Source organism: Bombina bombina, chromosome 2, assembly GCF_027579735.1.
Source record: "Bombina bombina isolate aBomBom1 chromosome 2, aBomBom1.pri, whole genome shotgun sequence".
Classification (NCBI taxonomy): domain Eukaryota; kingdom Metazoa; phylum Chordata; class Amphibia; order Anura; family Bombinatoridae; genus Bombina; species Bombina bombina.
This window is the reverse complement of record NC_069500.1, coordinates 1037636512-1037662401: the sequence shown is the minus strand read 5'-3', so window position 1 is coordinate 1037662401 and position 25890 is coordinate 1037636512. Positions and strand designations below refer to the sequence as shown.

General features: G+C 42.9%; 1 protein-coding gene across 1 annotated transcript in view; it reads right to left on the bottom strand.

The window, feature by feature from the left end:
• Positions 1-25890, bottom strand: part of INTU (inturned planar cell polarity protein) — a 473020-nt gene that overhangs the window by 246165 nt on the left and 200965 nt on the right. The window contains exons 6-7 of the mRNA XM_053703638.1: positions 14304-14393; positions 5783-5860 (exon numbers count right to left, since the gene is read on the bottom strand). Coding sequence (XP_053559613.1) covers positions 5783-5860; positions 14304-14393 — 168 coding nt within the window. The remainder of the gene's footprint in view (positions 1-5782; positions 5861-14303; positions 14394-25890) is intronic.

The window sequence follows — 25890 nt, the reverse complement described above, 5'->3', positions numbered from 1 at the left end:
GGAGCAAATCAGGTCACCTAAATGGAAGGCACCACGGCTTGCAAAACCTTTCTCCCAAAAATAGCCTCAGAAGAAGCAAAAGTATCAAATTTGTAAAATTTAGAAAAAGTGTGCAGTGAAGACCAAGTCGCTGCCTTACATATCTGATCAACAGAAGCCTCGTTCTTGAAGGCCCATGTGGAAGCCACAGCCCTAGTGGAGTGAGCTGTGATTCTTTCAGGAGGCTGCCGTCCGGCAGTCTCATAAGCCAATCGGATAATGCTTTTAATCCAGAAGGAGAGAGAGGTAGAAGTTGCTTTTTGACCTCTCCGTTTACCAGAATAAACAACAAACAAAGACAAAGTTTGTCTGAAATCCTTAGTAGCTGCTAAGTAAAATTTGAGAGCACGAACTACATCCAAGTTGCGCAACAAACGTTCCTTCTTTGAAACTGGATTAGGACACAAAGAAGGCACAACTATCTCCTGGTTAATGTTTTTGTTAGAAACAACTTTTGGAAGAAAACCAGGTTTAGTACGCAAAACCACCTTATCTGCATGGAACACCAGATAAGGAGAAGAACACTGCAGAGCAGATAATTCTGAAACTCTTCTAGCAGAAGAAATTGCAACCAAAAACAAAACTTTCCAAGATAATAACTTAATATCAACGGAATGTAAGGGTTCAAACGGAACCCCCTGAAGAACTGAAAGAACTAGGTTGAGACTCCAAGGAGGAGTCAAAATTTTTTAAACAGGCTTGATTCTAACCAGAGCCTGAACAAAGGCTAGAACATCTGGCACAGCTGCCAGCTTTTTGTGAAGTAACACAGACAAGGCAGAAATCTGTCCCATCAAGGAACTTGCAGATAATCCTTTTTCCAATCCTTCTCGAAGGAAGGATAGACTCTTAGGAATCTTAACCTTGTCCCAAGGGAATCCTGCAGATTCACACCAACAGATATACCAAATTATGTGGTAATTTTTCTGGTTACAGGCTTTCAGGCCTGAACAAGAGTATTAATAACAGAATCTGAGAACCCTCGCTTTGATAAGATCAAGCGTTCAATCTCCAAGCAGTCAGCTGGAGTGGGTCGAACGGACCTAGAACAAGAAGGTCTCGTCTCAAAGGTAGCTTCCATGGTGGAGCCGATGACATATTCACCAGATCTGCATACCAAGTCCTGCGTGGCCACGCAGGAGCTATCAAAATCACCGACGCCCTCTCCTGATTGATCCTGGCTACCAGCCTGGGGATGAGAGGAAACGGCGGGAACACATAAGCTAGTTTGAAGGTCCAAGGTGCTACTAGTGCATCCACTAGAGCCGCCTTGGGATCCCTGGATCTGTACCCGTAGTAAGGAACTCTGAAGTTCTGACGAGAGGCCATCAGATCCATGTCTGGAATGCCCCACGGTTGAGTGACTTGGGCAAAGATTTCCGGATGGAGTTCCCACTCCCCCGGATGCAATGTCTGACGACTCAGAAAATCCGCTTCCCAATTTTCCACTCCTGGGATGTGGATAGCAGACAGGTGGCAGGAGTGAGACTCCGCCCATAGAATGATTTTGGTCACTTCTTCCATCGCTAGGGAACTCCTTGTTCCCCCCTGATGGTTGATGAATGAACTTGGCCCTCGCTAGCTGAGGCCAAGCTTTGAGAGCATTGAATATCGCTCTCAGTTCCAGAATATTTATCGGTAGAAGAGATTCTACCCGAGACCAAAGACCCTGAGCTTTCAGGGATCCCCAGACCGCGCCCCAGCCCATCAGACTGGCGTCGGTCGTGACAATGACCCACTCTGGTCTGCGGAAGGTCATCCCTTGTGACAGGTTGTCCAGGGACAGCCACCAACGGAATGAGTCTCTGATCCTCTGATTTACTTGTATCTTCGGAGACAAGTCTGAATAGTCCCCATTCCACTGACTGAGCATGAACAGTTGTAATGGTCTTAGATGAATGCGCACAAAAGGAACTATGTCCATTGCCGCTACCATCAAACCTATCACTTCCATGCACTGCGCTATGGAAGGAAGAGGAACGGAATGAAGTATCCGACAAGAGTCTAGAAGTTTTGTTTTTCTGGCTTCTGTCAGAAAAATCCTCATTTCTAAGGAGTCTATTATAGTTCCCAAGAAGGGAACCCTCGTTGACGGAGATAGAGAACTCTTTTCCACGTTCACTTTCCATCCGTGAGATCTGAGAAAGGCCAGGACAATGTCCGTGTGAGCCTTTACTTGAGGAAGGGACGACGCTCGAATCAGAATGTCGTCCAAGTAAGGTACTACAGCAATGCCCCTTGGTCTTAGCACCGCCAGAAGGGACCCTAGTACCTATGAGAAAATCCTAGGAGCAGTGGCTAATCCGAAAGAAAACGCCACGAACTGGAAATGCTTGTCCAGGAATGCAAACCTTAGGAACCGATGATGTTCCTTGTGGATAGGAATATGTAGATACGCATCCTTGAAATCCACCTTGGTCATGAATTGACCTTCCTGGATGGAAGGAAGAAGTGTTCGAATGGTTTCCATCTTGAACGATGGAACCTTGAGAAACTTGTTCAAGATCTTGAGATCTAAGATTGGTCTGAACGTTCCCTCTTTTTTGGGAACTATGAACAGATTGGAGTAGAACCCCATCCCTTGTTCTCCTAATGGAACAGGATGAATCACTCCCATTTTTAGCAGGTCTTCTACCCAATGTAAGAATGCCTGTCTTCTTATGTGGTCTGAAGACAACTGAGACCTGTGGAACCTCCCCCTTGGAGGAAGCCCCTTGAACTCCAGAGAATAACCTTGGGAGACTATTTCTAGCGCCCAAGGTTCCAGAACATCTCTTGCCCCAGCCTGAGCGAAGAGAGAGAGTCTGCCCCCCACCAGATCCGGTCCCGGATCGGGGGCCCGCATTTCATGCTGTCTTGGTAGCAGTGGCAGGTTTCCTGGCCTGCTTTCCTTTGTTCCAGCCTTGCATAGGTCTCCAGGCTGGATTGGCTTGAGAAGTATTACCTTCCTGCTTAGAGGACGTAGCCCTTGGGGCTGATCCGTTTCTGCGAAAGGGACGAAACTTAGGTTTATTTTTGGTCTTGAAAAGACCTATCCTGAGGAAGGACGTGGCCCTTGCCCCCAGTGATATCAGAGATAATCTCTTTCAAGTCAGGGCCAAAGAGTGTTTTCCCCTTGAAAGGAATGTCAAGCAATTTGTTCTTGGAAGACGCATCCGCTGCCCAAGATTTTAACCAAAGCGCTCTGCGCCACAATAGCAAACCCAGAATTTTTTCGCCGCTAACCTAGCCAATTGCAAGGTGGCGTCTAGGGTGAAAGAATTAGCCAATTTAAGAGCACAAATTCTGTCCATAATCTCCTCATAAGAAGAAGAATTACTAATAATCGCCTTTCCTAGCTCATCAAACTAGAAACACGCGGCTGCAGTGACAGGGACAATGCATGCAATTGGTTGTAGAAGGGAACCTTGCTGAACAAACATCTTTTAGCAGACCTTCTAATTTTTTATCCATAGGATCTTGGAAAGCACAACTATCTTCTATGGGTATAGTGGCGCGCTTGTGTAGAGTAGAAACCGCCCCCTCGACCTTGGGGACTGTCTGCCATCAGTCCTTTCTGGGGTCGACTATAGGAAAACAATTTTATAAATATGGGGGGAGGTACTAAAGGTATACCGGGCCTGTCCCATTCTTTACTAACAATGTACGCCACCCGCTTGGATATAGGAAAAGCTTCGGGGGGCCCCGGGGCCTCTAAGAACTTTTCCATTTTACATAGTGGTTCTGGAATGACCAGATAATCACAATCATCCAAATTGGATAACACCTCCTTAAGCAGAGCGCGGAGATGTTCCAACTTAAATTTAAAAGTAATCACATCAGGTTCAGCTTGTTGAGAAATGTTTCCTGAATCTGAAATTTCTCCCTCAGACAAAACCTCCCTGGCCCCCTCAGACTGGTGTAGGGGCCCTTCAGAAACCATATCATCAGCGTTCTCATGCTCTACAGAATTTTCTAAAACAGAGCAGTCGCGCTTTCGCTGATAAGTGGGCATATTGGCTAAAATGTTTTTGATAGAATTATCCATTACAGCCGTTAAATGTTGCATAGTAAGGAGTATTGGCGCACTAGATGTACTAGGGGCCTCCTGTATGGGCAAGACTGGTGTAGACGAAGGAGGGGATGATGCAGTACCATGCTTACTCCCCTCACTTGAGGAATCATCTTGGGCATCATTTTTACTAAAAATTTTTTATGACATAAAATACATATAGTTAAATGAGAAGGAACCTTGGTTTCCCCACAGTCAGAACACAATCTATCTGGTAGTTCAGACATGTTAAACAGGCATAAACTTGATAACAAAGCACAAAAAACGTTTTAAAATAAAACCGTTACTGTCACTTTAAATTTTAAACTAAACACACTTTATTACTGCAATTGCGAAAAAGTATGAAGGAATTGTTCAAAATTCACCAAAATTTCACCACAGTGTCTTAAAGCCTTAAAAGTATTGCACACCAAATTTGGAAGCTTTAACCCTTAAAATAACGGAACCGGAGCCGTTTTTATATTTAACCCCTTTACAGTCCCTGGAATCTGCTTTGCTGAGACCCAACCAAGCCCAAAGGGGAATACGATACCAAATGATGCCTTCAGAAAGACTTTTCTATGTATCAGAGCTCCACACACATGCAGCTGCATGCCATGCTGTCCTCAAAAACAAGTGCGCCATACCGGCGCGAAAATGAGGCTCTGACTATGATTAGGGAAAGCCCCTAAAGAATAAGGTGTCAAAAACAGTGCCTGCCGATATAATCATATCAAAATACCCAGAATAAATGATTCCTCAAGGCTAAATATGTGTTAATAATGAATCGATTTAGCCCAGAAAAAGTCTACAGTCTTAATAAGCCCTTGTGAAGCCCTTATTTACTATCTTAATAAACATGGCTTACCGGATCCCATAGGGAAAATGACAGCTTCCAGCATTACATCGTCTTGTTAGAATGTGTCATACCTCAAGCAGTAAGAGACTGCACACTGTTCCCCCAACTGAAGTTAATTGCTCTCAACAGTCCTGTGTGGAACAGCCATGGATTTTAGTTACGGTGCTAAAATCATTTTCCTCATACAAACAGAAATCTTCATCTCTTTTCTGTTTCTGAGTAAATAGTACATACCAGCACTATTTTAAAATAACAAACTCTTGATTGAATAATAAAAACTACAGTTAAACACTAAAAAACTCTAAGCCATCTCCGTGGAGATGTTGCCTGTACAACGGCAAAGAGAATGACTGGGGTAGGCGGAGCCTAGGAGGGATCATGTGACCAGCTTTGCTGGGCTCTTTGCCATTTCCTGTTGGGGAAGAGAATATCCCACAAGTAAGGATGACGCCGTGGACCGGACACACCTATGTTGGAGAAAATAATTTCAACAAAAGATCAGTCAAGAATTTAATCCATCAATTTGAAGCTTCCAGGATCATGAATAGTGGAACAATTTGACCATTACATTACAAATGTAAACCCCATCAGATGTGTAATTAAGGAAAGCAAAACACCATTGGAATATACATTTATTAATTATTTTGCTCCCTGTTGCTATGAAATTATGTTTGTTCCAGTTCTACTCTCCCATATAGGCAGTAAATAGGTAAGTTGAGATAGCTACATGTTACACAGCAATTGCTTATATCGGTGCACAATCTTATTTACACCTGACTGGCTAGAGTGCAGGAGATAAACTAAGCATGCTTAATGGTATTGCAATTCTGTTAACCTATTTCTTTTGCACCTACCTGTCTAAGGTGCCATACATCACTTTTAATGTTCTAACAAGATCAGCTGTCATGTTCTTCAACTGAATAAGAGGAATTCTGCAAAACAAATAACGTACACTTTAGTCCTGTGTTATTGCAGTCTTATGTGTAGTGCTGAAGGGTATGATAGTCATAAGTACAGTGCAGCTACTAACAGTGTAAGTTTTAAAAGGCTTGTAGTTTCATAATTTCCTACCAAAAAAAAGGTAGCTAATCTTACCTTACACCCTTAGCTACTGGGTTTGTACTTTTATAATTTTCTTAATACAATTTGTTTTCTTTAAAATGAAGAAGTCAAAATTAAAATGTGCTTCGCTTCAAACCCAATGAAAAAAAAAATGTTTTACTTTACTATTAACAACTGTACTTCTTGCTCCTGGTATCTTTTATTGAAACTCTGCTCCTTCAGTCGAGTGGTTCTAGATAGTGCATGTGTCTTGCCCACTCAATGGCAGAAGGGTTTGCAATCTCTTTAAAAAAACAAAATTTATGCTTACCTGATAAATTTATTTCTCTTGTGGTGTATCCAGTCCACGGATTCATCCATTACTTGTGGGATATTCTCCTTCCCAACAAGAAGCTGCAAGAGGACACCCATAGCAGAGCTGTCTATATAGCTCCTCCCCTAACTGCCACTCCCAGTCATTCGACCGAAGACAAGCAAGAGAAAGGAGAAACTATAGGGTGCAGTGGTGAATGTAGTTTAATAATAAAAAACACCTGCCTTAAAATGACAGGGCGGGCCGTGGACTGGATACACCACAAGAGAAATAGATTTATCAGGTAAGCATAAATTTTGTTTTCTCTTGTAAGGTGTATCCAGTCCACGGATTCATCCATTACTTGTGGGATACCAATACCAAAGCTATAGGACGCGGATGAAGGGAGGGACAAGGCAGGCGCTTAAACGGAAGGCACCACTGCCTGTAAGACCTTTCTCCCAAAAATAGCCTCCGAAGAAGCAAAAGTTTCAAATTTGTAGAATTTAGAAAAAGTATGAAGCGAAGACCAAGTCGCCGCCTTACAAATCTGTTCAACAGAAGCCTCATTCTTAAAAGCCCATGTGGAAGCTACCACTCTAGTGGAATGAGCTGTAATTCTTTCAGGAGGCTGCTGGCCAGCAGTCTCATAAGATAAGCGGATTATACTTCTTAGCCAAAAAGAAAGAGAAGTTGCCGAAGCCTTTTGGCCTCTCCTCTGTCCAGAGTAGACCACAAACAAAGCAGATGTTTGACGAAAATCCTTCGTAGCTTGTAAATAAAATTTTAAAGCACGAACCACATCAAGATTGTGTAATAGACGTTCCTTCTTTGAAGAAGGATTAGGACATAGTGAAGGAACAACGATCTCCTGATTTATATTTTTATTAGATACCACCTTAGGAAGAAAACCAGGTTTGGTACGTAATACTACCTTATCTGCATGGAAAATGAGATAAGGGGAATTACAATGTAAAGCAGATAACTCCGAAACTCTTCGAGCCGAGGAGATGACAATCCCTTCTCCAATCCTTCTTGGAGAAAAGATAATATCCTAGGAATCCTGACCTTACTCTATGAGTAACCTTTGGATTCACACCAATGAAGATATCTACACCATATCTTATGATAGATTTTCCTAGTGACCGGCTCGCCTGAATTAAGGTGTCAATGACCGACTCAGAGAAACCACGCTTTGATAAAATCAAGCGTTCAATCTCCAAGCAGTCAGACGCAGAGAAATTAGATTTGGATGGTTGAAAGGACCCTGAAGTAGAAGGTCCTGCCTCAGCGGCAGAGTCCATGGTGGAAGGGATGACATGTCCACCAGATCTGCAAGTGGCCACGCAGGTGCTATCAAAATCACTGAAGCTCTCTCCTGCTTGATCTTGGCAATCAGACGAGGGAGCAGAGGAAATGGTGGAAACACATAAGCCAGATTGAAAGACCAAGGCGCTGCTAGAGCATCTATCAGCGCTGCCTTGGGATCCCTGGACCTGGATCCATAACAAGGAAGCTAGGCGTTCTGACGAGACGCCATGAGATCCAGTTCTGGTTTGCCCCAAAGTTGAATCAACTGTGCAAATACCTCCGGATGGAGTTCCCACTCCCCCGGATGAAAAGTCTGCCGACTTAGAAAATCCGCCACCCAGTTCTCTACTCCTGGGATATGGATAGCTGATAGATGGCAAGAGTGAACCTCTGCCCATAGAATTATTTTTGAAACCTCCAACATTGCTAGGGAACTCCTTGTTCCCCCTTGATGGTTGATGTAGGCTACAGTCGTGATATTGTCCGACTGAAATCTGATTAACCTGACCGCAGCAAGCTGAGGCCAAGCCTGAAGAGCATTGAATATCGCTCTTAGTTCCAGAATGTTTATCGGAAGGAGTGCCTCCTCCTGAGTCCACGAGCCCTGAGCCTTCAGGGAGTTCCAGACTGCACCCCAGCCCAGAAGGCTGGCATCTGTTGTTACTATTGTCCAATCTGGCCTGCGGAAGGTCATACCCTTGGACAGATGGACCTGAGATAGCCACCAGAGAAGAGAATCCCTGGTCTCTTGATCCAGATTTAGTAGAGGGGACAAATCTGTGTAATCCCCATTCCACTGACTGAGCATGCACAGTTGCAGCGGTCTGAGATGTAGGCGGGCAAACAGCACTATGTCCATTGCCGCTACCATTAAGCCGATTACTTCCATACACTGAGCCACTGAAGGGCGAGAAGTGGAATAAAGAACACGGCAGGAATTTAGAAGTTTTGACAACCTGGTCTCTGTCAGGTAAATCTTCATTTCTACAGAATCTATCAGAGTTCCTAGGAAGGAAACTCTTGTGAGAGGGGATAGAGAACTCTTTTCTTCGTTCACCTTCCACCCATGAGACCTCAGGAATGCCAGAACAATGTCCGTATGGGACCTGGCGATTTGAAAATTCGACGCCTGTATCAGAATGTCGTCTAGGTAAGGGGCTACTGCTATACCCCGCGGCCTTAGGACCGCTAGGAGTGGACCCTAGAACCTTCGTAAAGATTCTTGGTGCCGTGGCTAACCCAAAGGGAAGAGCTACAAACTGGTAATGTCTGTCTAGGAAGGCAAACCTGAGAAACCGATGATGATCTCTGTGTATCGGAATGTGAAGATAAGCATCCTTTAAGTCCACGGTAGTCATATATTGACCCTCCTGGATCATAGGTAGGATGGTTCGAATAGTCTCCATCTTGAAGGATGGGACCCTGAGAAATTTGTTTAAGATCTTGAGATCTAAGATTGGTCTGAATGTTCCCTCTTTCTTGGGAACTACAAACATATTTGAATAGAAGCCTTGCCCCTGTTCCTCCTTTGGAACTGGGTGGATCACTCCCATAACTAGGAGGTCTTGAACACAATGTAAGAATGCCTCTCTCTTTATCTGGTTTGCAGATAATTGTGAGAGATGAAATCAACCTTTTGGGGAAGAAGTTTTGAAATCCAGAAGATATCACTGGGACACAATTTCGAACACCCAGGGATCCTGGACATCTCTTGCCCAAGCCTGGGCGAAGAGACAAAGTCTGCCCCCTACTAGATCCGTTTCCAGATCGGGGCTGATCCTTCATGCTGTCTTAGAGGCAGCAGCAGGTTTTTTGGCCTGCTTTCCCTTGTTCCAAGCCTGGTTAGGTCTCCAGACCGGCTTGGACTGGGCAAAATTTCCCTCTTGTTTTGTATTAGAGGAAGTTGAAGCTGCGCCACTCTTGAAGTTTCGAAAGGAACGAAAATTAGTCTGTTTGGTCCTTAATTTGTTGGACCTGTCCTGAGGAAGGGCGTGACGTTTTCCTCCAGTAATATCAGAAATTATCTCCTTCAGTCCAGGCCCGAATAGGGTCTGCCCCTTGAAGGGAATGTTGAGAAGCTTAGACTTTGAAGTAACGTCAGCTGACCAGGATTTAAGCCATAGCGCCCTACGCACCTGAATAGCAAAACCTGAATTTTTAGCCGTTAGCTTGGTTAAATGAACAACGGCGTCAGAAACAAATGAATTGGCTAGCTTAAGAGCTTTAAGCTTGTCAAGGATATCATCCAACGGGGTTTCTACCTGTAGAGCCTCTTCTAGAGACTCAAACCAGAAGGCCGCAGCAGCAGTGACTGGGGCAATGCATGCAAGGGGCTGGAGAATAAAACCTTGTTGAATAAAAATTTTCTTAAGGTAAGCCTCTAATTTTTTGTCCATTGGATCTAGAAAAGCACAACTGTCCTCAACAGGGATTGTTGTACGCTTCGCTAGGGTAGAGACTGCTCCCTCCACCTTAGGGACCCTTTGCCACAAGTCCCGTGTAGCGGCATCTATAGGAAACATCTTTTTAAAAACAGGAGGGGGAGAGAACGGTACACCTGGTCTATCCCATTCCTTAGTAATAATTTCTGAAAACCTCTTAGGGATTGGAAAAACATCAGTGTAAACAGGCACTGCATAGTATTTATCCAATTTACACAATGGCGCCACAGTCATCCAGAGTTTCTAAAACCTCCCTGAGCAACACGCGGAGGTGTTCAAGTTTAAATTTAAATGTAGACATATCAGAATCAGGTTGAAGCGTCTTCCCTGAATCAGAAAAATCACTTACAGATAGAAGCTCTCCTGCTTCGGCTTCTGCACATTATGAGGGTATATCGGACATAGCTACTAAAGCGTCAGAGAGCTCTGTATTTGTTCTAGCCCCAGAGCTTTCTCGCTTTCCTTGTAACCCTGGCAGTTTGGACAATACCTATGTAAGGGTATGATTCATAACTGCCGCCATGTCTTGTAAGGTATACGCAATGGGCACGCTAGACGTCCCTTGAGCGGGAGTTATAGGTTCTGACACGTGGGGAGAGTTGGTCGGCATAACTTCCCCCTTGTCAATTTCCTCTGGTGATAAATCTTTTAAAGCCAGAATATGGTCTTTATAATTTATAGTAAGATCAGTGCATTTGGTACACATTCTAAGAGGGGTTCTACAATGGCTTCTAAACATAATGAACAAGGAGTTTCCTCTATGTCAGACATGTTTAACAGACTAGTAATGAGACCAGCAAGCTTGAAAAAACACTTTAATAAATGTGAAAAAGCAGAATATAAAAAACGGTACTGTGCCTTTAAGGGAAAAAAACAATCACATAAACTGCAAAACTGAAAAAAGTTAACTCTACGAAATTTTTACAGTGTGTATAATAGACTAAAATAGCATTGCACCCACTTGCAAATGGATGATTAACCCCTCAGGCTCAAAAACGAATCAGAAAAACGATAAAACCGTTATAAACAGTCACAAGCAAACTGCCACAGCTCTACTGTGGCTCCTACCTGCCCTTAAAACGACTTTTGCAGCAACAAAAACCCTTTACAGAGGTCCTATACGTCAGGGGACTCCTTCAGGGAAGCTGGATGTCTCAGACTGCAAAAACTACTGTGCAATTAGAGCGCGAAAATAGGCCCCTCCCACCACGCACTCAAAGTGAAAGGGCCATAAATAACTACTCCTAGGAGAAATCTAATCAGCCATGTGGAAAACTAGGCCCCAAATAAAGATTTATCACCTTCAGTAAAAAACGTTTTTTATATCTCATGCAAACGTTTTACATACTAAGACTCAGAGCTTTCCAAACTTTTCATGTTGGTGACACACTTTGTAGACCTACATCATTTCGCGACACAGTAATTCAGTTGTACTAGCAAAAAGGAGGTTAAACCAACTTGTTTTAAAAGATACGGACACATACATAAATTATATAACAACAAAATGCATTTACAAGTAACAGTATGTATGTGCAAGAATTAAAAAAAAGTTTAATAACACCAATAGCTACTTACTATTTTAATGGGATGTATGAGGTTGATGGGATGAACACAGTTTCGTAATATTTGGTGTAATATTAGATAAAGACACTCGCATTTCATCATCAAGCATTTTTAAGCTTCCACTTCCTATCCATATATCAAGAGCAGGAGCAGCAATGCACTACTGGGAGCTAGCTGCAAAAAAAACCCCACTGTCTTCTGACTTCAGCTCAGCATTTAAAGCTGTCACCCTCAGAGCTCTGCAAGTCCGACTGACTACTGCCCGTGCTGCAAACACACTGCTGTCCCACTCACTGATTATACGTGCAGTCCAGGCCCGGACTGACCATAGGGCATGTTGGGCATTTGCCCGGTGGGCCGCCGGTTCCCTTAGCTCCGCCCACCATTAAGGCAAGGTCAGTAGCTCTGTGCTGACTGACCCAGAATTAAAGATTCTAACTGCTGATTTTTGGGGCACTGTTCTCAATGGCACATCAGGGGGCGTCACTTAAGCACCATAAAAAGGCCACACCAGGGGGCACAGACTTGCATACAGCGGCCGTGAGAATCCTCCACTTACTTCTTGCAAGTGGATCTCACGGTCGCTGTATGCAGACAGGACAGGAGCTGCCTGCACATGCTATCAATCCGGCCAGAAGTGGGAGGAGCAGGTGGTCCTCCGAGTTCTGTGCTGCTAGCCTGGCTGCCTGGGAGGAAGTGAAAATGGTGACACAGTGACCTCCTACAAACCCATCACTTCCTCTCATCGTCCTAAGTAGCGTGCGCATGAAGGAGGGAAGAGGGCGAGGGAGGCAGCCACATCCAGGGTGACTATACTAGGAGCGTGTACATTATATAAGTTAAGTAAACACAAATATTGTATATCTTATGTGCGATGGGAGTTTTTCTGTGGCTTATAAACTGTGCTATCTCATGTAGTCATAGATACCACCAGAGCTGCTTCTTACATTTTTACAAGGCTTTGGTTATTGTAGTGTAATGTGGCTTGTAAACTGTAGTTGTTTTAACTACATTTTATATGCAAACACTTATCTCTACAAAATATGTGGGTAGTGTTTACTTATCTTTGAAATGAAAAACAATAATATAAGATTTTGCGATTGCATAACAAAAAAAACAAGTTTGGTTTCTTCATGTAAGCTCAGTGTAATAAACGAGGTAAAACAAAGCGGCATTTGAAAATTAGACACTTTTCTCCCACTCCTTTCTTTCAGAGGCCTTGTTTCAGAAGCTTTAGAAAACCAATATTCAGTGTTTTTGTGCTGAGAGACGTAGGGTAGCTTAATAAGTAAATAAACCTATCCCGAGGAGAGAACCTAGTTACGAGCGTGGTACTGACTATATTGAGTAAGGGTAACGGCCTGATAACATCTTCATGCAGGTCAGTGGTCAATATATAGCGCGCCGCCTTTGCTGTGGGGGGGGGGGAGTGGGCCTCTTTGCCCTAAAATGCCCGGGCCTTTTTTTGGTCCCAGTCCGGCCCTGGTGCAGTCACAAGCCAATTAAGGAGACTACATGTGCAGTCAGGAGCCAATGTGCCGCCAAATCCGCCTATGGTAATAGTTTCAGTTCCCACTGAGCTGTGCCAATTGGTTAAGATGAGACTGTGACCCACTAGGTATCAATCACGTGTCAACCATGTGATATGCGTAGCAGGCAGGTGGAAAGTCAGAAACCAAAAAACAATAAAAAAAAAAAAAAAAAATTTTAAAAAAAATTGTGCTGAAGCAGGGACTCACCTACACACTGCTGCCGACACACTAGTGTGTCCCGACACACAGTTTGGAAAGCACTGTACTAAGTAATAAGAGCAACAAACATGAATATTACCCTTTACTGCAAGCATGATCCCAGTCGTTTGTTAAATCACTGTAATCAGGCTTACCGTAAATATATCAGGCACTGTCAGCATTTTCTAGACCTTATCATCTCTCTAGAAAAAAATATACTGAACATACCTCAGAGCAGGTAATCCTGCAGGCCATTCCCCCAGCTGATGTTTTCCCATACTCTTCAGTTATGTGTGAAAACAGCAGTGGGCCTTAGTTACAACCTGCTAAGATCATCAAAAACCTCAGGCAGAACTCTTCTTCTAATTTCTGCCGGTACCGTTTAAAAATAACAAACTTTTGATTGAAGATAAACTACACTAATTCACCACATATCTCTTGATACTTCCTTTCTTGTCGAGAGCTGCAAGAGAATGACTGGGAGTGTCAGTTAGGGGAGGAGCTATATAGACAGCTCTGCTGTGGGTGTCCTCTTGCAGCTTCCTGTTGGGAAGGAGAATATCCCACAAGTAATGGATGAATCCGTGGACTGGATACACCTTACAAGAGAAAAAATTGTAGTGCAACAGTGTTTGCAATTGCATGTTCTACCTGAATCATGAAAGTTCAATTTTCACTTTATTGTCCCTTTAACAAAGGAGGCCAAGAGAAAGAAGTAAATTTGCTTTTAAAACTAATTTTTTTATTTTTTTTATTGTAGGCTCTATCTAAATCATTAAAAGTTAACTTTGACTTCCGAGTCAGTTTAATAAAGCATAAATGTATATATTTATAAAAAAAAAAAATCTAGTTAAAACACACATAGCATTGCAAAAGTACTAATATATAGTGGGAGAACCTTTTTTTTATGAAAAAAATGGATATTTTTTATTATCTAAAAACAATAAAAGGAAGAAAGACTGATGTTAAACCTCACCTTTCTGAAGGAACACCGATTAGAAATAATTTATTTGACTCTTTCCAGTATGAGACGTGAACTAACTTATCATTAAAAAAAAGAGATGAGCTGAAAATAAAGACAAAAAAACAAAAGTAAACATTTTGATCATAAAGAAATTACTGTTACTCCCTAACTTGCCAAAAAAACAATATTTATGCTTACCTGATACATTTCTTTCTTTCCTGATATGGAGAGTCCACAAAGTCATTCCAATTACTAGTGGGAATATCACTCCTGGCCAGCAGGAGGAGGCAAAGAGAACTATAGGAAAGATTTTAAGTGTCACTCCCCTACCCATAATCCCCAGTCATTCGAACAAAGGAAAACGTAAAAAGGAAAACGTAAAAAGGAATAACACAAAGGTGTAGAAGTGCCTGAGGTTTAGTCAGTAATAACTGTCTTAATTAAGGGTGTGGCCGTGGACTCTCCATATCCAGAAAGAAATTTATCAGATAAGAATAAAGTTCTCTTTCCTAAGATATGGAGAGTCCACAACGTCATTGCAATTACTCGAGGGAACCAATACCCAAGCTAGAGGACACGGAATGAATAGGGAGGGAGAACAAGACAGGCAGACCTAAACAGAAGGCACCACCGCTTGAAGTACCTTTCTCCCAAAAGAGGCCTAAGCCGAGGCAAAAGTATCAAATTTGTAAATTTAGAAAAAGTATGCAGAGATGACCAAGTTTTAGCTTTGCAAATCTGTTCCACAGAAGCTTCATTTAGCCCAAGAAGAGGAGACAGCCCTAGTGGAATGAGCTGTAATTCTCTGAGGAGGCTGCTGACCAGCAGTCTCATAAGCAAAACGAATTATACTTCTCAACCAGAAGGAAAGAAAAGTAGCAATAGCCTTCTGACCCTTATGCTTTCCTGAGAAACAAACAAACAGGGCAGAAGACTGGCGAAAATACTTAGTCGCCTGTAGGTAGCATTTTAGAGCACACACAACATCCAAGTTGTGCAACAGATGTTCCTTATGAGAAGAAGGATTGGGACAGAGAGAAGGAACAACAATTTCCTGATTAATATTTCAATTTGAAACCGCTTTCAGAAGAATTGCCAATTTAGTACTAAGAATCGCCTTATCTACATGAAAGATAAGGTAAGGAGAATCACACTGCAAAGCCGAGAGTTCCAAAAACTCTCCGAGCAGAAGAGATAGCAATAAGAAATAAATCCTTCCAAGATAACAACTTAAAGTGAAAGTAAATTTTGATGCTAAAGTGCCTGGTTTTTAAAAATTCGATTAAAAACCGGGGCACTTTAATTCATCAAAATTTACATTTCACTCGTCGTATAAAAATACTTAACTTTTAAACTTGACAGCAGCTCCAGCTTCCTCCGGTCTTCACAAGCCATTTCTGATGTCAGAAATGATGGATAGGTCATCCTCCAATCACTGCTCCCCCCCCCACCCGGGGAATCAGTGTCTGATTCAATGCCGTGATTGGAGGAAGCCAGATTTTTCATTTTAGGCCCAGGAAGAGGCTTTGCAACGAGTGGAGGAAGCAGGATCGGCTGTCAAGTTTAAAAGGTAAGGTTTTATTCACAAGTGAAATGTAAATTTTGGTGAATTAAAGTGCCCCCATTTTTAATCGAATTTTTAAAAACCGGTCACTTTTGCATCAAAATTTACATTCACTTTAATATCTATAGAATGCAGTGGCTCAAACAAAGCCTGCAGCAAAACCTTAAGAACAAGGTTAAGGCTCCAAGGAGGAGCAACAGGTTTAAACACAGGCCTGATTCTGACCAGGGCCTGACAAAAAGATTGAACATCTGGCACATCTGCTAGACGCTTATGTAAAAGAATACATAAAGCAGAAATCTGACCTTTCAGAGAACCGACTGACAACCCATTCTCCAGACCTTCCTGAAGAAAAGACAAAATCCTAGGAATCCTGACCCTACTCCAAGAGTAGCCTTTGGATTCACACCAATAAAGGTATTTACACCATACCTTATGGTAAATTGTGCGAATAACAGGTTTGCAAGCCTGTAGCATGGTCTCAATGACCAACTCAGAAAACCCACGCTTAGCCAGAACTAAGCATTCAATCTCCAAGCAGTCAGCTTCAGAGAAACGAGATTTGGATGGAGTAATGGACCCTGAGTTAAAAGGTCCTTCCTCAGAGGCAACCCCCAAGGTGGCAGAGATGACATCTTTACTAGGTCTGCATACCAGATCCTGCAAGGCCATGCAGGAGCTATTAGAATTACCGACGCTCTCTCCTGTTTGATACAAGCAATGACTCGTGGAAGGAGCACAAACGGAGGAAACATATGCTAGACAAACCCCAAGGAACCGCCAGAGCATCTATCAGAGAGGCCTGCGGATCTCTTGACCTTGAACCGTACCTTGGAAGCTTGGCATTCTGCCGAGATGCCATCAGATCCAACTCCGGCACCCCCCACTTGAGGGTTAACATGGAGAACACCTCCGGATGGAGAGCCCACTCCCGGGATGAAATATCTGTCTGCTAAGCAAATCCACTTCCTAGTTGTCCACTCCTGGAATGTGAATGGCAGTTAGACAACAATTGTGAGCTTCCACTCACTGAATAATCAGAGCCACCTCCTTCATGGCTAAGGAACTCCAAGTTCCTCCCTGGTGGTTGATGTAAGCCACTGAGTGATGTTGTCCAAATGGAACCTGATAAACCGGGCTAAGGACAATTAAGGCCAAGCCATCAGAGCATTGTAAATCTCTCTCAACTCCAAGATGTTTATTGGAAGAGCAGACTCCTCCCGAGTCCATAGTCCCTGAGCCTTTAACAAGTCCCAGACTGCTCCCCAGCCTAGCAGGCTGGTGTCCGTGGTCACTATCCCCCAGGAAGGTCTCTGGAAGCATGTGCCCTGAGACAAATGCTCCTGAGCAAGCCACCACGGGAGAGAGTCTCTTGTCGACTGGTCTAGATTTATCCTCTGAGACAGATCCGAATGGTCTCTGTTCCATTGTCTGAGCATGCATAACTGCAGAGCAAGCAAAATTCTATTGAAGACAAAAAGCGTGACTACGTTTCAGGTAGTTTAATCACAAGACAGTAAACAATAACACATGCTCACACATAAAATAGCACACGGATACTCAGGAGAACTTCCGGCAACCACACTAGTTAGTGCTGCATCGGTTTCGAATATCCAGGATATTCAGAATTGCCAGACTAAAGACTTTGTATAGCAAAAACAAAATTTATGCTTACCTGATAAATTTTTCTTCCTTGACACGGTGAGTCCACGGATCATCATTAATTACTGTTGGGGACATCACTTCTGGCAAGCAGGAGGCAAAGAGCACCACAGCAAAGCTGTTAAATATCACTTCCCTACCTACAATCCTTCAGTCATTCAACCAAAGGGAAAGGAGAGAAAGGAAGTAACACAAGGTGCAGAGGTGCCTGAGATTTATATAAAAAGAAACTGTCTGAATACAGGGCGGGCCGTGGACTCACCGTGTCAAGAAATAAATAAATTTATCAGGTAAGCATAAATTTTGTTTTCTTTCTAATGACACGGTGAGTCCACGGATCATCATCAATTACTGATGGAAACCAATACCCAAGCCAGAGGGGACAGATGATAAGGGAGGGACAAGACAGGAACCTAAAAAGAAGGCACCACTGCTTGAAGAACCTTTCTCCCAAAAGAAGCCTCATCCGAGGCAAAAGTATCGAATTTATAGAATTTGGAAAAAGTGTGCAAAGATGACCAAGTTGCAGCCTTGCAAATCTATTCCACAGAAGCTTCATTTTTGAAGGCCCGGGAAAAAGAAACAGCCCTTGTGGAATGAACTGTGATTTTCTCAGGAGGTTGCTGTCCAGCAGTCTTATATGCCAAGCGAATAACGCTCTTCAGCCAAAGGGAAAGTGAAGTAGCAGCAGTTTTCTGACCCTTGCGTTTCCCAGAAAAGCAATTAAACAATGCAGAAGACAGACAAAAGTCCTTAGTTGCCTGCAAATAAAATTTTAGCGCTCGCACAACATCCAGATAATTCAACAAGCGTTCTTTGTGAGAAAAAGGATTAGGACACAAAGAAGGTACAACGATATTCTGATTAATATTCTTGACCAAAACAGAACGCAGAACCACCTTATCAGAGTGAAATAATAGATAAGGGGAATCACACTGTAAAGCAGAGTTCAGAAACTCTCTGAGCAGAGGAAATAGCAACAAGAAAAAAAACTTTCCAAGATAACATCTTAATATCTAAAGAATGCATAGGCTCAAACGGAGCCTGTTGTAAAACTTTAAAAACAAGATTAAGACGCCATGGAGGAGTAACAGGTTTAAACAAAGGCCGAATTCTAACCAAGGCCTGACAAAATGATTGCACGTCTGGCACATCCGCCAAGCGCTTATGTAACAAAATAGACAATGACGAAATCTGACCCTTCAGAGTACTTGCCGACAAACCCTTCTCTAGACCATCCTGGAGAAAGGACAAAATCCTAGGAATCCTTACTATACTCCAAGAGTATCCTTTGGATTCACACCAATACAAGTATTTACGCCAGATCCTATGGTAAATCCTGCGAGTCACAAGCTTACGAGCCTGAATAAAGGTCTCAATGACCGACTCTGAAAATCCACGCTTAGATAAAACTAAGCGTTTAATCTCCAAGCTTCAGAGAAACAAGATTTGGATTAAGGAAGGGACCCTGAAGTAGAAGGTCTTTCCTCAGAGGCAGTCTCCAAGGTGGAAAGGATGACATTTCCACTAGGTCTGCATACCAAATACTGTGAGGCCATGCCGGGGCTATGAGAATTACAGACGCTCTCTCCTGCTTGATTCGAGCAATGACTCTTGGAAGGAGAGTGAGCGGAGAAAACAGGTATGCTAGACTTAAGTTCCAAGGAACTGCCAGAGCATCAATCAGAAATGCCTGCAGATCTCTTGACCTCGAGCTGTATCTCGGAAGTTTGGCATTCTGACGAGAAGACAGGAGATCAAACTCTGGATGCCCCACTTGAGGTTCAAGCTGGAAAACACATCCGAATGAAGTTCCCACTCCCCTGGATGAAAAGTCTGTCTGCTCAAAAAATCTGCTTCCCAATCGTCCACTACTGGGATGTGGATCGCAGAAAGACAGCAGTTGTGGGTCTCTGCCCACCGAGGTTATGTTGTCCGACTGGAATCTTATAAACCGGGCTAAGCTGAGGCCAGGCCAAAAGAGCATTGAAGATTGCTCTCAGCTCCAAGATGTTTATGGACAGGACTGACTCCTCCTGGGTCCATAAGCCCTGAGCCTTCAACGAGCCCCATACTGCTCCCCAACCTAGAAGGTTGGCATCCGTGGTCACAATCACCCAGGAGGGTCTGTGGAAGTAAGTACTCTGGGAGAGATGATCCTGAGAAAGCCACCACAGAAGAGTCTATTGACACCTGATCTAGATCTACATGCGGACAGGTCCATATAGTCCCCGTTCCATTGTCTGAGCATGCATAACTGCAGAGGTCTGAGACGGAACCAAGCAAATGGAATGATGTCCATGGAAGCCACCATCAGACCGATTACCTCCATACATTGAGCCACTGACTGCCGTGGAGAGGACTGAAGGGCAAGACAAGAGTCAAAATCTTTCTTTTTTTGACCTCCGTCAGAAAAATCTTCATTAACAGGGAGTCTATTATGGCCCCCAAAAATATGACCATTGTAGCTGGAACCAGAGAACTTTTTTTCCCGATTCACCTTCAATCCATGGGATCGAAGAAAAGAAAACAAGATCTCCGTATGAGATTCTGCTCGTTGAAAAGATGGAGCCTGAACCAGAATGTCGTCCAGATAAGGTGCCACTGCAATGACCCGAGATCAAAGCACAGCTAAAAGAGCCCCCAGAACCTTTGAAAAAATGATGGGAGCTGTGGCAAGGCCGAATAGAAGGGCCACGAACTGGAAATGATTGTCCAAAAAGGCAAATCTCAGAAACTTGTGATGGTCCCTGTGAATGGGAACATGAAGGTATGCATATTTTAGGTCTATGGTTGTCGTAAACGGACCCTCTTGTACCAAGGGAAGAATGGAGCGTATATTCTCCATCTTGAAGGATGGCACTCTGAGAAATTTGTTTAAACATGTTAGATCTAGGATTGGTCGAAAAGTTCCCTCCTTTTTGGGAAGTACGAACAGATTTGAGTAAAATCCAAGACCCCTTTTCCTGAACTATTACCCCCAGGGCGGCAAGGTCCTTGACACAATGTAAAAACGCCTCTCTTTATCTGGTCTACAGATAATCTGGAGAGGAGAAACCTGCCTCTGGGAGGAAAATATTTTAAGTCTATTTTGTATCCCTGGGAGACAATGTCCACCACCCAGGTATCCGGTACATCTCTTATCCAAGCCTGGGAAAAAAGAGAGTCTGCCCCCTACAAGATCCGCTCCCGGATCAGGGGCCAACCTTTCATGCTGACTTGGAATCAGCTGGTTGGGCTTCCAGGAAGGCTTGGCTTGATCTTGCTTGGAGGAAGGGAAGGAAGACTTGCCTTTAAAATTACGAAATGAACGAAAATTACTCTGACGTCCCTTCTGCTTATTCTTTTTATATTGAGGAAGAAAAGAACCCTTCCTTCCAGTAATATCTGAGATAATTTCTGCCAAACCAGGTCCAAACAAGATCTTACCCTTGTAAGGAATAGCCATGGGCTTAGATTTTGATGAAACATCCGCAGACCAGGACTTCAACCACAAGGCCCTGCGGGCTAGGACCGCAATACCAGAAATTTTGGCTCCCAGTTTAATAACCTGTAAGGAAGCATCCATAATGAAGGAATTGGCTAACTTGAGAGCCTTAATCCTGTCCTGGATCTCATCAAGAGGGGTATCCGTCTGAAGAGATTCAGACAACACAACAAACCAGTAAGCTGCAGTGCTGGTAACAGTGGTGATACACACCGCAGGTTGCCATTGTAGACCCTGGTGGACATACATCTTTTTTAGTAAAGCCTCCAATTTTGTATCCATTGGATCGTTAAAAGAACAACTATCCTCTATGGGAATAGTAGTCCTCTTGGCCAAAGTGGAGATCGCTCCTTCTACCTTAGGAACTGTCTGCCTCGAATCCTTAATAGAATCCGCTATAGGAAACATCTTCTTAAACATAGGAACCACAGCCAGGAACCGGAAAAACCTTCACCGCGGAGCGATCAAAGTATTTGTTCAATTTACTAGACTTTTTAGGATTGACTACGATAGTTGTGTGTGTCGTTTAAAGTAGCCAAAACTACCTTAAGTAATAAGAGAAGGTGTTCTAGCTTAAATCTGAAGGATACCACTTCAGCATCAGAAGGAGGAATTACACTGAGTCTGAGATTTCCCCCTCAGATGCTACCAACATGTCTTCTTCCTCAGGCTTATTGGAAGGGACACTCTGGATAGCCAGAAATTGATCAGAAACCTTACTCACTGATTCCTTAAATTTCCTTTTCCGCCTTCCCTGCAACATGGGGAAAGCTGACAAGGCCTCAGATACCGCAAGGGATACCTGGGAAGCAATGTCTTGTAGAGAAAATCCTACAGGATTACAAGAGGAAACACAGGGCACTGCAGTAGCTTTACTGAGGTGCCTACCTGTCCTGCAGCTCTCCTTTTCAAATACAGAGCAGTTACAGAGCCCTAAACTGCCTAAAAAAACAGCTTGCAACAGTGTGTATAAAAACAACTATAACACACTGAGTCACCATAAATCTCCTCACAGTCTCAATGGCCATACTGCCTTAAAGAAACCCCAAACATGAAGGTTTAATAAAGTCCCATATTAAATAAGACAGCTTTTAACTGTAACAAGTGCCAGCAATCTCCTTGCAAAAGAAAATTAAAATGGCACTTACCTGAAAGTGCTGTCCGGGAGCAGAACAGCTCACCTGGTTTGAGAGGGTGCAGCACCTCACATGGACTTGTGAATAGAGAAAAACTGAGTAAACCTACTCAGGTTTTCTAGTTAGGGCAGCAGATTCTTGAGAAAACGCAGTGAAGATTGTACCTCACAAGTTCTTAAGTGCTCAAAAGCCACCACTGCCCTACTGAAGAGACTGATGTGGACTAGGCTAGACCCCAGACAAGAACAGAGTAAGCTTACTCTGCTAAAAAAAAAAATCTTGATTGAAGAAAACTTCTCATCAGACACCTAAACTTCACCTCCTCCTAGCACTACAGGCAAATAAAATGAGCGTAGGGGAGTGATATTTAACAGCTTTGCAGTGGTGCTCTTTGCCTCCTCCTGATGGCCAGGAGTGATGTTCCCAACAGTAATTGATGATGATCCGTGGACTCACCGTGTCATTAGAAAGAAAACGCTGATAGTCTTTGTGAAGCGTCTGAGATTACCAGCACCAAGAGTCTGTTGAAGCACCAGTCAGTCCAATGCCGGTAGTACGTCACCTGTACGCGTTTCATTTGGCTACAGCCAAACTTCTTCAAGTGGGATTTGTAGAATGCAGCTATCGGCACTCAAGTGTCTTTTAAGTCATGCAAAATGATGTAATGGCCAATTGCCATCCTGAAGACGATGCACTGGTATTTAATTCACTGAACATTGATTCTTTGCAAAAGAGTGACAGTTTATAAATCTTTTAAAATGTCCAATAAAACAATGTTAAATATAATACCTAAAAACTCCAAAAAATATGGCATAATCAATACATATAAAAATGTATATTTTAAGGCATATATCTATGTACACATTTAATAAAATACATAATGAATCACAGTAACAACGAAAAACATAATTCATAAATATTAAACCCCTTACACAATAAAAACAGCTCAAAAATAGAAAACATTTACTAATCTACATAAACACCTGAATATCTATATCTGTATTCAACCCCTCATGGTATCTAATTTGAAGATCCAAAATTATTCCTTCTTTCTCAGTCTAAGCAACCTATCTTTCACAGAAGGAGGGATACAATCAATAACTTGTACTTTTAAAGAAACAGGATCCCCATTATGGTATTCAAAAAAATGGCAGGGTATACTTTGTTTCACTTGTTTTTTTGTGTGGGATCCCTGGTGTTGTTAATATTGTATGTGTTCATTTACCCTGGCCCTAATATTTCTTTTAGTGCGTCCTACATAAAGTAGGCCACGCCCACATGTAAGTAAATAGACTACATATTTTGAATCGCAAATTACACTTGCTTGTTATGTCAAATTTTTGTGTTTTGTAGAGTTAAATAATTCAGTATCATTGTTTATATGTTTGCACATGTTACAAACTGTTTTACCACATTTAAATGTGCTCTGTCGTGTTTTAGTCATCTGTCATGGGTATTTTCAGTTGATATTTTTCTTAATTTGCTGGGAGCTAGCAGATTTTTCAGATTTCTATATCTTTTAAATATGATCTTCTGATAGTCTTCCAAACTCTGACCCAAAATTGGATCCGATTTGAGGACACTCCAATGTTTCTTAAAAACATAAACTATGCTTACCTGACAATTTTCTTTTCTTCTGACGGGAAGAGTCCACAGCTACATTAAAGGGACAGTCAAGTCCAAAAAAAACTTTCATGATTCAGATAGGGCATGTAATTTTAAACACTTTTCCAATTTACTTTTATCACCAATTTTTCTTTGCTCTCTTGGTATTCTTAGTTGAAAGCTTAACCTAGGAGGTTCATATGCTAATTTTCTAGACCTTGAAGGCCGCCTCTTAAGAATGCATTTTAGCAGGTTTTTCACCACTAGAGGGTGTTAGTTCATGTTTTTCATATAGATAACACTGTGCTCATGCACGTGAAGTTACCTGGGAGCCATCACTGATTGGCTAAACTGCAAGTCTGTCAAAGAACTGAAATAAAGGGGCAGTCTGCAGAGGCTTAGATACAAGATAATCACAGAGGTAAAAAATATATAAATATAACTGTGTTGGTTATGCAAAACTAGGGAATGGGTAAAAAGGGATTATCTATCTCTTAAAACAATAACAATTCTGGTGTAGACTGTCCCTTTAATTACTTTTGGGAAATTCAGAACCTGGCCATCAGGAGGAGGCAAAGGTACCCAAAGCCAAAGGCTTCAAATACCTACCCCACTTCCCTCATCCCCCAGTCATTCTGCCAAGGGAACAAGTAAAAGTAGGAGAAATATATCCTATGAAAAAAGGTGCCAGAAGAACAAACAATTTACTGTCACCTCATAGACAAAACATGGGCGTGAGCTGTAGACTCTTCCAGTCAGAAGAAAAGAAAATTATCAGGTAAGCATAATTTATGTTTTTCTTCTTAAACAGGAAGAGTCCACAGCTGCATTCATTACTTTTGGGAAAACAATACCCAAGCTAGAGGACACTGAATGCAAACAAAGGGTGGGTACAAAAGGGAGCCCCTTCAAAAGGCACCACAGTCTGAAATTACCCGACACCCTATAAAAATTTATAAACACAGAAAAAAAAACGTAAGCCCAGACAACTACACATCAGTTACAAAACCTGCAAAGCCGTGCTAGAGACCACTCAGACCCAGAGTCTACTGAGCACAAAAGCCTCCAAGGAGCCAGCCCAGCGGCTCTCGACTCCCACGAAAAGTACCCCCAACCTAAAGGTCAAGAATCTCTATCTACTCCCGAGAGGGAGAATAGATAACCCCATAAGAGATCCAAAGGACCATCCAATACGGATTCAAAACAAACATAGAGCAACCCAAGGTTGCCACAGTACCATCGCCCAGGGAGACGAACTCCCTAGAAGCACAAGGACCAGAAAAGAAGTCCATACCCAGGATAGAAACGTCACTAAGATGACCCGAGGTTCACCCTCATATCCCTGACACAGCACCATACCAATGAAGGTGCTCCAGAAAACAGCAAGTTCCCTGTTGCACCATAGTCAAGTCAAACCCACAGGCTAGACAAGCATAGAAAGCAGAGACAGGATAACTAACCCAGCAGGGAACAAAGAGCTTTCCAAGAGAACATCAAGCCACCAGAAACAAGAACTCTCAATGATCAGCCTCCAGGCAGCAAAGCTGACCCTAAGCCATTGTGGGACTCAACCCACCGAGTAACGCTGAAAAAACTCAACTCCCTACCCAGAAAAATTCCAGGCTCCCAGGAGCATCCCCTCCAGCAGCAGACGCCACCAAAGAGAGATGGACATCAAAAGTCCTTTCACCGAAGGGGAGGACAGACTCAAGAAAAGAAACCGGTCAACACTACATAGAGCAAACCGATCCCGACCTTCCCTTCAAGGTAATGATCCCAGCCCAAAGGCTAGATAAAGAACGAAGACAAGAGTCCCAGACCTCTGGAAGAAACAGGATGGATCTACGAGGAAGCAAAATCCCAGAGTAGAACTCTGACCACTACTAAAACCCGGTATACTACTGTGAGTCAAGACAGAAACTTTGTGCTCGGGTCCGAGAACCCCTACACTGCTGTCTTCCATAAAGAGGAACACTTCCTAAGGGAAGAGAGTACTCAAACCCCAGCATCCAAATACCAGAATCCAGCAGATAACGGGAGCCTTACCTGGGTTCAAACAACCTCCTGCTTCAGGAACGGTGGAGCCAACCACTACTCCATTCCAAGATTCTGAGTACACAAATCAGGGGAAAAACCTACAAGAAA